This window comes from Bos indicus x Bos taurus, chromosome X (assembly GCF_003369695.1).
Source record: "Bos indicus x Bos taurus breed Angus x Brahman F1 hybrid chromosome X, Bos_hybrid_MaternalHap_v2.0, whole genome shotgun sequence".
NCBI classification, from domain to species: Eukaryota; Metazoa; Chordata; class Mammalia; order Artiodactyla; family Bovidae; genus Bos; species Bos indicus x Bos taurus.
The window spans coordinates 123806021-123821311 of record NC_040105.1 but is presented as its reverse complement, the minus strand read 5'-3'; the positions used below and the strand labels follow the sequence as shown (position 1 = coordinate 123821311).

The 15291-nt window shown below is 46.0% G+C and overlaps 1 protein-coding gene across 6 annotated transcripts in view; it reads right to left on the bottom strand.

Moving 5' to 3' along the window:
• Positions 1 to 15291, bottom strand: part of FGF13 (fibroblast growth factor 13) — a 569406-nt gene that overhangs the window by 71110 nt on the left and 483005 nt on the right. For 5 of the 6 annotated variants that reach the window (XM_027533130.1, XM_027533133.1, XM_027533129.1 and 2 more), the window contains one exon: positions 1654 to 1764. In XM_027533130.1, coding sequence (XP_027388931.1) covers positions 1654 to 1764 — 111 coding nt within the window. Of the gene's footprint in view, positions 1 to 1653; positions 1765 to 3647; positions 4288 to 15291 lie in introns of those variants that run through there. The other variant, XM_027533131.1, reaches the window with a different exon arrangement.

Genomic DNA, 15291 nt, shown 5'->3' with positions numbered 1-15291 from the left:
TACTCTACAATGACTACATACACTGTGATCTTGAGGTGTGTGCCGTATCACTGCTTATACAATCAATGAATCGTCCGGGTTTTTTTTCCTTTTCGGGAAAGGCATGTGAACATTGGACCCAAAATAAACTTTTCCACTGATTTCTGCACTAATCTGCAGAAAATGTTAAAAGTAACTGAGGGAAAACCTGACTGGGTGGGGGTCATTAGCAGCTGATCATCAACTTCCTCTCAGTAATGCCCAACGAATCCGTTTTGCTGAGGCACTTTGGAAAGAGGAGCAGCTTTGTTGTTGTTCAGTCGTGTCCAACTCTTTGCGACCCCATGGACTGTAGCAATTCATGGGAATGTTTTATGATGGACTCACGTCTGTTACAGGGGAACAGTAAAACCCTCTAATTAGCCTTGACTCATTTTTTCAAATAGAAGACTATACCTGAAAGAACATCTAGCATACTCATTGTAGAACTGCAACAGTAACAGCATTTTGCAAAACAGTGAAGAACGATAAAATCGTTTATGTATGGAACTTTTTCATCCTAGGTACCCACAGAGCTTTCTTTAAAGGTAATTAAAGGTGACTTCCTCTTGAGGTCTTGCCTTGGTCATCAATCAGCCCAGGAAGCTTTCTTAAAAGATGTGAAACTCTTTTAACATTCAACATTGGAACCCTTGTCTATGGCTTTGCTCTCTCTAGCCCTGTACCTCTGAAAATGCTGCAGAGAACTTGTTAGCTTTCAGATGGGCTTTTCTTGGCAATGGCACAATTTCTGGGAGATTAATGAAGTCTGAGGGAAATGAAATATAAATTATGGAAAATTGGGAAGGAATTGTGAGAACTAGGTGATTTAGCCTCATGAAATATTGAATATGTCTACAGCAATCTTCTAATTGCAAAAAAAAAAAAAAAAAAAACCCACCAATTATCATCATTGAAGAGGGTGTCACTATTAAGGAGTTCATGCATTTATGACTCCAAATAAATAAAGCCTATCACAAAAGGTTATATAACATCTTGGAATCATTATCCTTCAGTAACTGGAAATAAAACTAACTTTCTTTTTGATGTGTTTCTCTTTTAGGTTCACCATGATGGTCTCCAATTTGGTCTTGACTTAAACCATGACTAAAAATAGAATGCTCAAAGAAATCTCTTTACCCACCTGTGGAAGTATCTCAAAGTTAAAATCCCAATTAGTCTGAGAATTATCAGTGTGTGTAGGGCAGGGGGAACAGAAGTGAAAGCTTGTAATGATGAATTCTCCTGACATGAAACCACTCTTCTCTCTTGGGATGAGACCGGTGCTTAAGAGTAGAGATAACTGTGCTATTTCAGGATCAGTGTGGGGGTGAGTAAATTTTCTGTGGGAAAAAAGTAATAAAATCCAAAGGACAGCCATAAATCTATCCAGATTACCATGGAGATGACATTTGGATTGTTCTTCAGATGGTGTCAACATTATTTGCTACCGTTCACTATTTTAGATATTTTTATGTTCCCCTTCCTTTAGGCTAACCTGCTGAAATGGGATTATATAGTGCTGACTCTATTTTGGATTCACTTCGGGATTAAGCAGGGTTGTTTACATAAAGAAAGAAAGAAAGTGTCAACAATATGCTGGGATATACTATTATTTATTTTGCAGTCACTTACTGTAAGTGCTGTCCTCATCTTTGGTGCCATCAATAGTTCCATCTGCCTGCAGCTGCAAGTGGTAACCTTGTCGACTGTATAGTTTGGTAACTATACCCTTAAGCTGAGGCTCTGCAAAGAGAAAGATGGTTGGGGTCAATTGATAAGTTGTGCACATATGGTTGAAAAGACTTAGAATTCGAATTCCATTTACAAATTTTAGTGGAAAAAGGTCAAACGACACTTTTTATAAAGAGTCCTCTGAAAAAAGGAAAACAAGCAAACAAACTGCAAGTTTCAGAACCAACCTTCAGACTGAAGAAACATTTGACTGCCACCTGGTAACATTGGTAAAGCCCTAAAGCTACTGACAGCAGAGACAGTTTCTGATGGCGTGTCCTTTGGCTTACAGAGTGGCACTTCATCTCATTGAGCATTCAAAATGGCTTGGCAAGTGGCATATTCTGCCTTTTAACAATGTGCCACTTCTCATGCGGAAGGAAAAAGAGAAACACTAAGATGAGATTTAGAGTGGTTTTCCAAGCAGGGACCAAAAACACACCAGCAAAAGTTTCCCTCAGAATTACCACAATTGGAATAAAGCATCCCCTCCATTCTAAGAAGGTTAAAAATGCATAAACAACCTGGAACCCCATCAAAGGATTTCTATTTAGAAAATTGAGCCGCCATACAAAAAAGGAGGGGAGAGAGGGAGAATAAAACAAACATATTAATTCTCCTTAGGGGAAAATGCGTGCAAAGAGCCGGGGTTTTGTTGGTGGGGAGGAAAGAAAATTAGTTCATACTTATTTTCAAATTTAGTATCAGAAATGTAATTATCCAAAATATGTGCTCTCAAGATAATTTTCAATTATGAATCACCATAGATTAATGAAGCACCTCATTTATCAATAACCGCCATGCTATCCAAAATTTGCTTTTATTGAATACAGACACCTGCACTGAAATGATATTTATGTCATTATTCAGACCACATAATCATGCTGTGCCACCGCTTAAACCTGTTTCAAAGCAAGCCTAATTTACAGCCCATTCCTTAAAAACTTCGAGCAAGCAGAAAATTTATGTCTGCATGTTCATTCCAGGATGTGTAGAACGCACAAATAGCGAAATAACAGACTGATACGTCAGAAATTCTGTAATATGTATCTAGTACAAGTAAGAAAATTGAGTAAAGGATCCATTTGGTTAAGAAGAGCCCAAGAAGCTGCTTCTTCGCCTGAAGGTAAACCTTGACGCAACCCGACACCTCGAGCTGTGTGAATTTCCCCTGGCGCCGGAACACCGCGCTGCTCTTCTCACTGAATTGGTTCAAAAGGACCCACGATCTGGTTAAATTCTCTCTTCAATCCTGCATTTTAGGAGCAAGTAACCAACCAATTTGACTAGTCGAACCAGATCACTAAGCTCTCGGCCACAGGTTCTAGGAATCCACCCCCTCCTCTCCAGCAAATATTTCAAAGCTACACCACAAGTCTGTCCCAGTAAGCTTAAAAGTGACCAAAGAAACAGAATGCCTAGACAGCGGAAGCCCAGGGTCCTTGGGGGTAGAAGCTGGGAGGGGAAGGGTCAGCGCTTCGGGGATGAAGGCCAGGGAGGGATTCCCCTCCCTGGAGGGAGGGGTGGGCAGGGGTCTGCCCAGCTCCGCGCCTGCAAAACACGCCATACACACGGCTGCCCAGAGCGCCCGAGCTTGCACACATGTGGCCTGTCTGGAAGCTGATGGCGCGCCCGCTGGGCAGGGTATGCCCCCCAGCTCTGCGCCTGTCCCACGGCAGTTGCAATGCAGCAAGTCTGTTACTGTTACGAAGGAGGCGAGAGAGGGATCGCTTCCCACGCACGCAGACCAGCTAGGTGGCCACATCCGCACTAGATGGGCCACCGACAAACTCACCTCCGCTTCCATCCACGCCCCCCAGCCCCCTCCACACTCGTAAAGTACGGAGAGAGGGAAAAAAAAAAAAAAAAGAGCCAGCCAAGAGCCCCCTTCCAACCTGGTCTCCTTCTGCGCCTCTTCTTGGAGCCGAAGAGTTTGACCCGGGAAAAGACGTTTAACTTGTTTTTGTCGCAGCTGGTCTTGCCTTTGCTGGGGCTGCTGACACACTTGCAGGCGTTCGATTTCTCGCGCTCGCGGGCTTGTCGCTTCTGCCGGATGAGCGAGCTGGCGATAGCCGCCGCCATGGCCACGACGCCCACCACCACCACTTCTTTCGCGGCTCCTCTCCGGGTTCGCCTCCTCCTCCCGCGCCTCCGCCGCTCGCCCGGTCGGTCTCGCGCCTCCGCCGCCTTAGTCTCCGGAGCCGGCGCTTGCCCGGGCTTCTCGGCGCTCGGGCTTCAGCCGAGGAGGGGGCTCAGCATCCCGGCCGAGCTCCTCCGGCGGTGGTCCGGCTCCCGCGCGGGCGGCCGCCTTGCCTGGGTCCGAGCCGACGCCACAGCCCAGGGCCGGGATCGCGGGCGAGACTGGCTGGCAGGCGGTGGCGGCAGAGCGGCGCTAGTGCGTGCGCTCGGCCCCTGCGCCCGGAGGACACTGTGCGAGTCCAAGTGGCTCGGGTCGGAGTTTGGCGGCACCCCCCGCCCGGTGCCGCGCGGAGGGGGCCGGAGGAGGGAGGCGGGCGGAGGGAGGGAGCGCGGGCGGGAGAGAGAGGCCGGGAGCGCGGGCGGCGGCAGGGAGGGGGGGATGGAGGAACCGTGCGGGGTAGGGGGGGGGTGGGGTTGGGGGGGCGCGCCCTCGCCCTGGCCCCTCCGAGCCTCCCACTAGTCCTTGCAACTTCTTGGCCCGCCGATCGGGAAAAGTTGGCCCGTGCCAGCTTTCCGACGCGGCTCAAACAGGTAATGGCCTCGCATCTTCGCTGCCGCCGCTGCCGCCGCTGCTGCTCTGGGCGCGGCACCGACTCAGTATAGGAATTCTGTCGCCGCAGGCACCCTCCGGAAGAGCGCGACGGCCTCCCGCGGCCCCCTCCCCCGGTGGCCCCTCCCTCCCGGAGCCCAGCCCGCTGGCGCCCCGCCGCCGGCCGCCCCCACCTGCCCCATCCCCCCAAGTCCCCGGCGGGCCGCTCGGGCTAACACCTGTCGGGGCTCCGGCACTGCCCCATCTCCCAAACCCTCCTCCCCTCCTCTTCCCTAGAGGAGCCTCGGGCGGAAACAGTGATGGAGGAGACACCGGGATGAGGCAGTTGGGTTGGAGGAGCGGGGAGGGAGGTGGGGGTTGCTTGGAGATGGGGGATGGCGGAGTGGGATGTTCTGTTACTGGGTAATTCTGAGTTGGCCCCATGACGCCCGGGCTGGAGCCCAGTGGAAGTTCGCCAGCCCCTTGCCCCAGGCTGGGACTCACAACACGCACTCCCCTCCTAACACACTCGCTGAGGTTTTTCGCATGGCGACACTTGTAGCCATTCAGGAGCGAGGCCGGGGCTCGCAGACTGGTTCAGCCTCCCCCCGCGGCAGCAGCAGAAGCAGCAGGCACTGCAGAGCTGCGCCCGCACACCACGCTGCCACCCAGTGGTTTTTGCTGACTTTTCATTTCAGGCCAGTTTGTGCCTTCCGAACCCCGTTTTCCCTCTGCGCCCCCTCACTGTTCAGTTCGGCTTTGGGATCCACGCAAAGAAGTCGTGTACAGAAGCAGTATCTGAGAAATGCAGAGCTGAGCCTTTCTTTAAGCTCTGGCGCGTCTCCAGTATCCTAACTTCTTTTTTATTTTTTTTAATTTCCCCTGCTCCTCAAGCTCAGGCAGCCTGCCTCCCTCCAATTCAGGAATCAAGTGTGGCTTTTTGCTCGCCTCACTCAATTCACAAGTTCTGCCCCATCTCTTACTTGATTTCTATGCCAGAAAGGAAGCCCCTCAACAGTAGGTCGGCTCTGACATGGAGCTATCACTACTGCTCTGTCGACTAGACCTCCAGCTCTTTTCAGAACTGCTGTAGATGCAAAACCAAACGCCCAGGCTCTGGTCCTTTCCTGAGCTCTTGGGCCTGAGCCTCAACTAAGAAACTGAAATTTTCAGGCTTCTTACTTTTAGCCCGTCAGAGTTAAAGCTCTTGAACCTTCTGTACATTTCACTGCTCCACCGGGTAAGCTGCTGCCACCTCCCTTCCACCTTTCCCCAATCTTGAAGTGTCTCTTGCTCTACGGGAAGCACAACTGTGTCTGCTGAAGTGCACTGGCCTGAAGGTTGCAGTGACTGAAATGGATAGACACGGGACAATGATGCCCAACAGTCTGAAATTTCTTGCAGGTTAGTCTACTGCTCTTTTGTGCTTTGCATTTTCCCAAGAGAAAAGGGAGGACAAGGTAGAAGAATTTTAGCATCTCAAGTCCACTGAAGTATCTTTAGACTTTAATTTATGGGGAAAAAATCCTGGGACTCTGAACGCCTTAAAAATTGGGACTGGGTTTTGGTCACCACTATATTCCCATCCCCTGGCACGTTTCCTGTCACATAGTTTAAGCTCAAGAAAAGGTTATTAAAAATAATTGACAAGTGACTGACTGATACTGATTCTGAAGGGTACAAAGATGTTTCCTGGCTCAGAAGGTATTTGATTTAAATCCCAACTACAATGAAGGGAAATAATCTCCCCAGAAGAGGGGTTGAAAGCAGCTCTGACCAGGACCAAATATTTGGGGTGTGGGATGGACAGTTAAGAGGTTCCTACTCATTGTGCATGCTTTTACCTTCTGCTGTGTACTGCCTTCAAGAATCCACCCCCCCCCCCACTACCACCACAAACCCACCTTTTTTCCCTCTTGTTTCTTTCTTGGGACCTTGCACCAAAGCAGGCATGACAAAGCTAAAGAAAAACAGAGTCCTGATTCAGACAAGGGACAGAACTTGGGAAGAATAAGGGAATGGTACTGAGAAAATAATGAAGGCTTTCCCAGGCTCTTCCCACTGCTTCTCCACCAGGTCAGCACTCACTGTTTGCTTGTCTGAATGTCACTCACAAGGTATTTGCAGGCGGGATTTGAGGTAAACAGATGTAGAGAAGACTTCAGGGATATATAATGAAGAGAAGCGGCGCACCATTACAAAGACTCAAACACAAACAGGTAAATATATCAACTCTTTTCCTGACTCGTACCCACCACCCCAGGCTTTTTTAAAACATATTAATTAGAGAATTAAACTCTATGCTATGAACACATGAAACCACTGGGTCAAAGCTGACAACCGGGTGATTCTCTGGGTATTTATATATATCTTTCTTGCTCTGACCTCTCTTGAAAAATGAGAGGTATAAGGGGAACCAGAGTCTCTCCCTGTCCCATGTCCCTGTCAGCCCATAAAATGTACTTCTGCTGATTTTTATCCTCCCTTTATCCTTTCAACTCCATGGACAGGAAAACAAATGACATGTGATGGGTAAGACCAGACATAGGGGTCTCTAACTCTTTGTGATCTGTCTACAGACCACATGCATGCTCTCTCTTCCATAAGAGAATCTGAGGGCTGTCACTGGAGAGGGATCATGGCAAGGGAGGAGGGTGTTGGGGGAAGTGGTCGGGGGGGAGGGACTGAAGGAAACCTGTTTGCACTTTGGGTCCAAATTGTGTTGTACAATCACTTTAACCATTAATGGAACAGAGCTTTTCATTCTTTCCTGACTCTCCTGTGTCTTTCTCAGGTGCTCTCAGAGAAGTGTGTTAACACAACAATGAAACCCTCAGAGGAGACCTGTGCTAAAAACTCATTCATCTTGAGAAGGCAATAATGAAAGAAAGACTTGCAGGTCACCCTAGAGAAGCATATTTTGCCTTTCCTTTCTGTCTCACTGCCACCCCAGACCAGCAGTGTGGCATTTCAGTGGAAGGATGAATCAAGGACTTTCCTTTAGTGTACATGCATGCTCAGTTGCTCAGTCGTGTCTGACTTTCTGTGACCCCATGGACTGTAGCCTGCCAGGCTCCTCTGTCCATGGGGTTCTCCAGGCAAGAATACTGGAGTGGGTTGCCATTTCCTCTTCCAGGGGATCTTCCCAACCCAGGGATCAAATCCACATCTCTTGAATCTCCTGCATTAGTAGGTGGATTCTTTACCACTGAGCCACCTGGGAAGCCCTTTCCTTTGACACTCACTTCCAATGTGCCCTTTTCTCCTGTCTTGCTCTGTTCCTACCGGTTCACCCTGCACCCTTGTTGGGGAACTTCCCAGATCTCCTACAGATCTAGAGTTTCAACTCTTCCTGCTTAACTCCAAGGCTCACAACTCCTCTATGCTAGGTGGCCCTATTCACCGCAACTCCTCCCAGACCTTTGATACTCACTGCACTTTCCACCAGGCTCTCTCCTTCATCTGACTCAGGAAGAAAGAATTCTTGGCTCCTTTCTCCAAGTCAACTCACAAAGAGTTCTAGCCTGAGTGACAGGGGGCACAGGTCTGAATCTCTACCACTGTGTGACCTTTATCATGTCAATGCCCCTGTTGGGGCTTCAGTTTTCCCATCTTTAAAAGCATCCTTGAAACATGATAGATGGCTTTCCAGTTGTATCCTGCAGAACCCAAAGAGTAGAAGGATGTAAGTTCCCTCACCTGTGTTTCAATCGTAGCACTTCCACTTTCCTCACTTTTATATACTGGAACTTGTACGTATGATTACTTACAAAAAAATAAAAATAAAAATGATGACACTGCTGACAACAAAGCATTTGAAAACCTTGGGATGAGATGTTCTAGAAAGTCTTCTTGACTCTGGGAGCCTATGATTTTTGCGCCTGTGCCCCTATTCCTCCCACCTTTTCATCATGCCCTCCTCATACTTGCCCTCTGCCCTTTCTCTCCCCATCCCATTAGAATATAAACTCTACATGGGAATCTCAAAGAAAAATCTGAAAGTCTCTTTGGCTCCATTCCTCCTGGGTTCACTTGAGAAGCAGGCTTTGGTATTCTTTTCAGGGAGAGGTATGTGAACTATTGGAGCAGGGAAGTCTGATCGTGGTCTGCCAGTCTCTTTTGGCAGGACTCAGAGGAGCTGGAAAGAAGCTGAGGGGACCTGCTCTCAAGAGGCACCTCCAGGAGAGAGACAGAAACCCGAACAGATGTGACTGTGATGAGTAAAAACGAGAGAATTGAGACAGCCTAATCAGAAGCAGCCTCAGTACTTTCTGAGCAGGAAGGAATTGGCTGTCTTTCTGAAACTCAGAAAAGATTTCAAACACCCTTCCTCCGTGAAGATAAACATAATCAGAGCCTCTTGCTGGTTGGCTCTGCACCTTCGCTAACAGTCCATCAAAACATCTAAGTGACAAGTTACTAGGTCAAGGACTGATGATGAACTCAAAGGGAGGGCGCTGGGAGTGGGAGGTGGATTCAAGTGTACCAGGGCCAAGCAACACTGGAATCTTGCCAGTAACTGACTAGGGCAGCAGAGGGGATATTGAAGAGACTGGGTAGCAAGTACCACTTTTTGTGGTCTATTTAATTATATCCAAAAGCCCAGAGAAACGACTGGATAGAAATACAAATGAGGAGATTAGAGAAAAGCCATTAGCAAAAGCTCTTGCCACATAACTCCAAGCAGAAAGAAAAATATGATTTAAGGGAATCTCGTCAATGTCACATTGGAATTCTAGAGACAGAAAGAGTGACTACTGTATTCTGTAACATAACCTGACACATTTACTAGCTGGCATAGAGTCTCTCCTAGTCAGATCATTTGGGGGAATTCTGTTTTGGAAACAAAAGGTCTACAGAATCAATTTTTTGGCAACTGATTGGCTCTCCTGATCCCCATTCAGAATGAAAAGCCAGGGAACCCTAGGCTTCTGCTGCTCTAGACTAGTTGGGTTGGTCTTCATTGCGTCCTATTTCTGAGATCATTCTCTAAATACTTAAGCTGTAGAACGTACTGAATCTACCTCTGGTTTATATTTAAATCAAAAAATAGATAAATAAAATCTGTGGGGAACACACTAATTGATTCTGATCCTTATGAAGAAAAATCCTATAACCCATAAAAATTTCATTGTTTCATAATTTATGAACTTTAAAATCATAAAGTATCCTGATGGAATTAATCATACCTATGAGTTCCACTCTTTCACATTTAATTAGCCATAACAGCAGCAACATCAAGGGTTCAATGCCTCTGAATATATGCTTCAGTTCAGTCGCTCAGTCGAGTCTGACTCTTTGGGATCCCATGAATCGCAACACGCCAGCCCTCCCTGTCCATCACCAACTCCCAGAGTTCACTCAAACTCATGTCCATCGAGTCGATGATGCCATCCAGCCATCTTATCCTCTGTCGTCTCCTTCTCCTCCTGCCCCCAATCCCTCCCAGCATCAGAGTCTTTTCCAATGAGTCAACTCTTCGCATGAGGTGGCCAAAGCGTATGGGAGTTTCAGCTTCAGCATCAGTCCTTCCAATGAACACCCAGGACTGATTTCCTTTAGGATGGACTGGTTAAATCTCCTTGCAGTCCGAGGGACTCTCAAGAGTCTTCTCCAACACCACAGTTCAAAAGCATCAATTCTTCGGTGCTCAGCTTTCTTCACAGTCCACCTCTCACATCCATACATGACCACTGGAAAAATCATAGCCTTGACTAGAAGGACCTTTGTTGGCAAAGTAATGTCTCTGCTTTTGAATATGCTATCTAGGTTGGTCATAACTTTCCTTCCAAGGAGTAAGTGTCTTTTAATTTCATGTCTGAAATCACCATCTGCAGTGATTTTGGAGCCCCCCAAAATCTGACACTATTTCCACTGTTTCCCCATCTATTTCATATGAAGTGATGGGACCAGATGCCATGATCTTCGTTTTCTGAATGTTGAGCTTTAAGCCAACTTTTTCACTCTCCTCTTTCACTTTCATCAAGAGGCTTTTGAGTTCCTCTTCACTTTCTGCCATAAGGGTGGTGTCATCTACATATCTGAGTTTATTAATATTTCTCCCAGCAATCTTGATTCCAGCTTGTGCTTCTTCCAGCCCAGTGTTTCTCATGATGTACTCTGCATATAAGTTAAATAATCAGGGTGACAATATACAGCCTTGATGTACTCCTTTTCCTATTTCGAACCAGTCTGTTGTTCCATGTCCAGTTCTAACTGTTGTTTCATGACTTGCATATAGGTTTCTCAAGAGGCAGGTCAGGTGGTCTGGTATTTCCATCTCCTTCAGAATTTTCCACGGTTTATTGTGATCCACACAGTCAAAGGCTTTGGCATAGTCCATAAAGTAGAAATAGATGTTTTTCTGGAACTCTCTTGCTTTTTCCATGATCCAGCGGATGTTGGCAATTTGATCTCTGGTTCCTCTGCCTTTTCTAAAACCAGCTTGAGCATCTACATGTTCATGGTTCATGTATTGCTGAAGCCTGGCTTGGAGAATTTTGAGCATTACTTTACTAGCATGTGAGATGAGTGCAATTGTGTGGTAGTTTCAGCATTCTTTGGCATTGCCTTTCTTTGGGATTGGAATGAAAACTGACCTTTTCCAGTCCTGTGGCCACTGCTGAGTTTTCCAAATTTGCTGGCATATTGAGTGCAGCACTTTCACAGCATCATCTTTCAGGATTTGAAATAGCTCAACTGGAATTCCACCACCTCCACTAGCTTTGTTCATAGATGCTTCCTAAGGCCCACTTGACTTCACATTCCAGGATGTCTGGCTCTAGGTGAGTGATCACACCATTGTGATTATCTTGGTCATAAAAATCTTTTTTGTACAGTTCTTCTGTGTATTCTTGCCACCTCTTCTTAATATCTTCTGCTTCTGTTAGGTCCATACCATTCTGTCCTTTATTGAATATCTGCTTAGTCATTTTTAATTAAGAAGACCTGGAGAAAAATACCGGATGACTGAAATGGACCTTTCTTCCCTGAGGATTACGAGAGAGGAAGGATCACAAGAAAATGAGCTTAAGCTTCAATATGTGGGGATTGAAGTTTTGTACAAGGAAAACACTCTTTTCAGCAAGGGTGTCCAATAACATAGTTAAAAATTGGCAGATTTTTTGATAGAAGATTTTGTGACTCCAATAGAAACCTTTTCTACCTTAGTGGATATGTGGGCTCAAGGCTCTCATTCTGTGATTTAAAACTATACTCTATTCACATGGTCTTCCCAGTTGGCACAGCGGTAAAGAATACACTTGCCAAGCAGTAGATGTGGGTTCCTTCTCTGAGTCAAGAAGATCCCCTGGAGAAGGAAATGACAACCTATTCCAGTATTCCTGCCAGGGAAATCCCATGGACAGAGAAGCCTGGTGGGCTACAGTCAAGGAGATCACAAGAAGTTGGACGTGACTTAGTGACTGAACATGAACGCACACACTATTCACATACTCATGACCTGCAACCAAGAAGGAGTCATGAGGAAAAGGGTAGCAACACCGTTACTGAGAAAGTGTATGGTCCTGTCTGATGGAGCTTGGAGACTCCTAGTAGCTTTGCCTTTGGAAGACTATATTGAGTGAACTTGGAGCACTCGGGTCAAGGCAGTCACATTCATTTTCTAAAGTTTCTCTCATGCAACGTGTGGTTAATACTTGGCAGATACAATACATCTATTCTCAACCAAATGGTTTGCCCCAGTGGTGATACAGTGTCCCCAGCCAGCAACGACACCAGCTTCTCTGAAATCAATTTAGTTTTGTTCAACCATATTTGAAGATCTTGAAGGAATAGTTGCTATTTTATGAACTGACTGGTGACTAACAAATATAAATGAGATGTTTCTATGATGAAACACTTAGGGCAGACAAGAAATGCACAAAACTCAGAGGCAAAATATCTGTAGCAGAGGGTTCATTTCTTGCACAGTGAACTAAGTAATCTAAATGAAAAGCTAGGGGGAAAAATAATGGGAGGATTTGAGCCAGAAGCCGACCATCAGTCATTTTTCTGGATCTAAGCTGTTTCAGGAAATAGGATTTCTGGAGCAAAGTGATCTAAACTCCAGATGCAAGGAAGGGAATTCAGTGTTTGCAAAAGATCTAACTTTCCCTGTTAGGGAAAGTTGGGGTTGGGGTGGGGTGGGAGGGTGGGGCAGGATTCACAACCAACATAAGGAACTCTAGTCTAGTTAAAGCTATGGTTTTGTCTAGTCTAGTCAAAGCTATGGTTAGGGTGGGTTGGGAGGGTGGGGCAGGATTCACAACCAACATAAGGAACTCTAGTCTAGTTAAAGCTATGGTTTTGTCTAGTCTAGTCAAAGCTATGGTTTTTCCAGTAGTCAGTATGGATGTGAGAGTTGGACTATAAAGAAAGCTGATCTCTGAAGAATGGATGCTTTCGAACTGTGGTGTTGGAGAAGACTCTTGAGAGTCCCTTGGACTGCAGGGAGATCAAACCAGTCAATCCTAAAGGAAATCAGTTCTGAATATTCATTGGGAGGACAGATGCTGAAGCTGAAACTCCAATACTTTGGCCACCTGATGCAAAGAACTGACTCATTGGAAAAGACCCTGATGCTGGGAAAGATTGAAGGCGGGAGGAGAAGGGGATGACAGAGGATGAGATGGTTGGATGGCATCACCGACTCGATGGACATGAGTTTGAGTAAGCTCTGAGAGTTGGTGATGGACAGAGAAGCCTGGTGTGCTGCACTCCATGGGGTCACAAAGAGTCAGACATAACTGAGGGACTGAACTGAATTGATAAGGAACTCTGGATGGATTTCCTATTTGCCAATGATATTGTTTCCATCAAGTTCCTATCAAGAGTTGCCATCTTTTACAGGAGCAGAGAGGTAATGAGAAACTACTTTAGTGCTCTCTCACGATTAAGTCTTAACACATCTCTTTGTAGATAGCAGCCAGAACGTGGGCAGGAGAACCGACTGAATTTGGGGGAGATGGTATCCATCAGATTCTAAGAAGGGGACAAAAGCCAGGTCAGTGATCCACCTGAGAACCATTCAGATGCCTTAGAGGATTTTTAAACCCTCCACACTGCTTTAGTTGTTGTTCATTCGTTTTTTGGTTTTGGGTTGGTTTTTTCCCCCTAAATTGGGGTTTAAAATGGTGATAACAATAAATACTGTTGTTATAATTGGATAAACAACTTGTTAAGCGGATGACAAACAGATGGGCAAAAAGTGGAAACAGTGTCAGATTTCATTTTCTTGGCCTCCAAAATCACTGCAGATGGTGACTGCAGCCACAAAATTAAAAGACACTTGCTCCTTGGAAGAAAAGCTATGACAAATCTAGACAGTGTATTAAAAAGCAGAGACATCACTTTGCTTACAAAGGTCCATATAGTCAAAGCTATGGTTTTTTCAGTAATCATGTATGGGTGTGAGAGTTGGACCATAAAGAAGGCTGGCTGAGTGCTGAAGAACTGATGCTTTCGAACTGTGGTGCTACAGAAGACTCTTGAGAGTCCCTTGGACAACAAGGAAATGAAACCTGTCAATCCTAAAGGAAATCAACCCTGAATTAGAAGGGCTGATGCTGAAGCTGAAGCTTCAATACTGTGGCCACCTGATGCGAAGAGCCGACTCACTGGAAAAGACCCTGATGCTGGGACAGATTGAAAGCAAGAGGAGAAGGGGACAACAGTGGGTGAGATGGTTAGATGGCATCACTGACTCAATGGACATGAGACTGAGCAGACTCAGGGAGATAGTGAAGGACAGGAAAGCCTGGCGTGCTGCAGTTCATGTGGTCTCAGAGAGTTGAACATGACTGAGCAACTGAATAACAACAACAAGTGATGTGACATCAGCATTTTTCTTAATCCCTACAAGAACTTGTAAAGTGTTATCAAAACTGCCACTTACAGATGAGAAAGCAAAGTCTAGTGAGACTTGTATCTATGGTTTCCCGGCCTGTACATAGGTGGCAGAGCTTATATTTAAACTAAGGATTCTCAGACAATACAACGTTATGTTTACAAGGCCAGACCTTTTCTTCTTGGCATTGGGTTTGAAATTTAGGTTGCTGAACAGTGGTGCTTGATATGACTATCTTCTGGCTTGGGTAACAGGAAAAGATGAAATATAGCATGATTTTCAACTCACATGTTTTTTTCTTTTTTAAACAAAAGTGAATTATGAAACAAACAAGAATAGATATGACCTATGCACAATTATTAGCATAGTCCATACACTTTGAATAATAGTTTCTTAGAGTGATATTTAGAGAAGGCAATGGCACCCCACTCCAGTACTCTTGCCTGGAAAATCCCATGGATGGAGGAGCCTGGTAGGCTGCAGTCCATGGGGTCGCTAAGGGTCGGACACAACTGAGCGACTTCACTTTCACTTTTCACTTTCCTGCATTGGAGAAGGAAATGGCAACCCACTCCAGTGTTCTTGCCTGGAGAATCCCATGGACGGAGAAGCCTGGTGGGCTGCAGTCCATGGGGTCGCACAGAGTCGTACACGACTAAAGCGACTTAGCAGCAGTAGCAGCAGCAGAGTGATATTTAAAGAAAACTTCACTACCTTTCTCACTAAAATTCAATGATTAGGACTTCCCTGGTGGTCCAGTGGTTAAAGAATCCACCTGCAAATGCAGGGGACACAGGTTCAATCCCTGGTCTCGCTCATGAGCCCACAAGCTGCAACTACTGAGCATGCGCTCTGCACCAAGAGAAGCCACCACAACCAGGAGCCCATGCACCACAGTGACAAAGTAGCCCCCTCTCTCCACAACTAGAGAAAGCCCACCACAGCAACAAAGACCCAGCTCAGC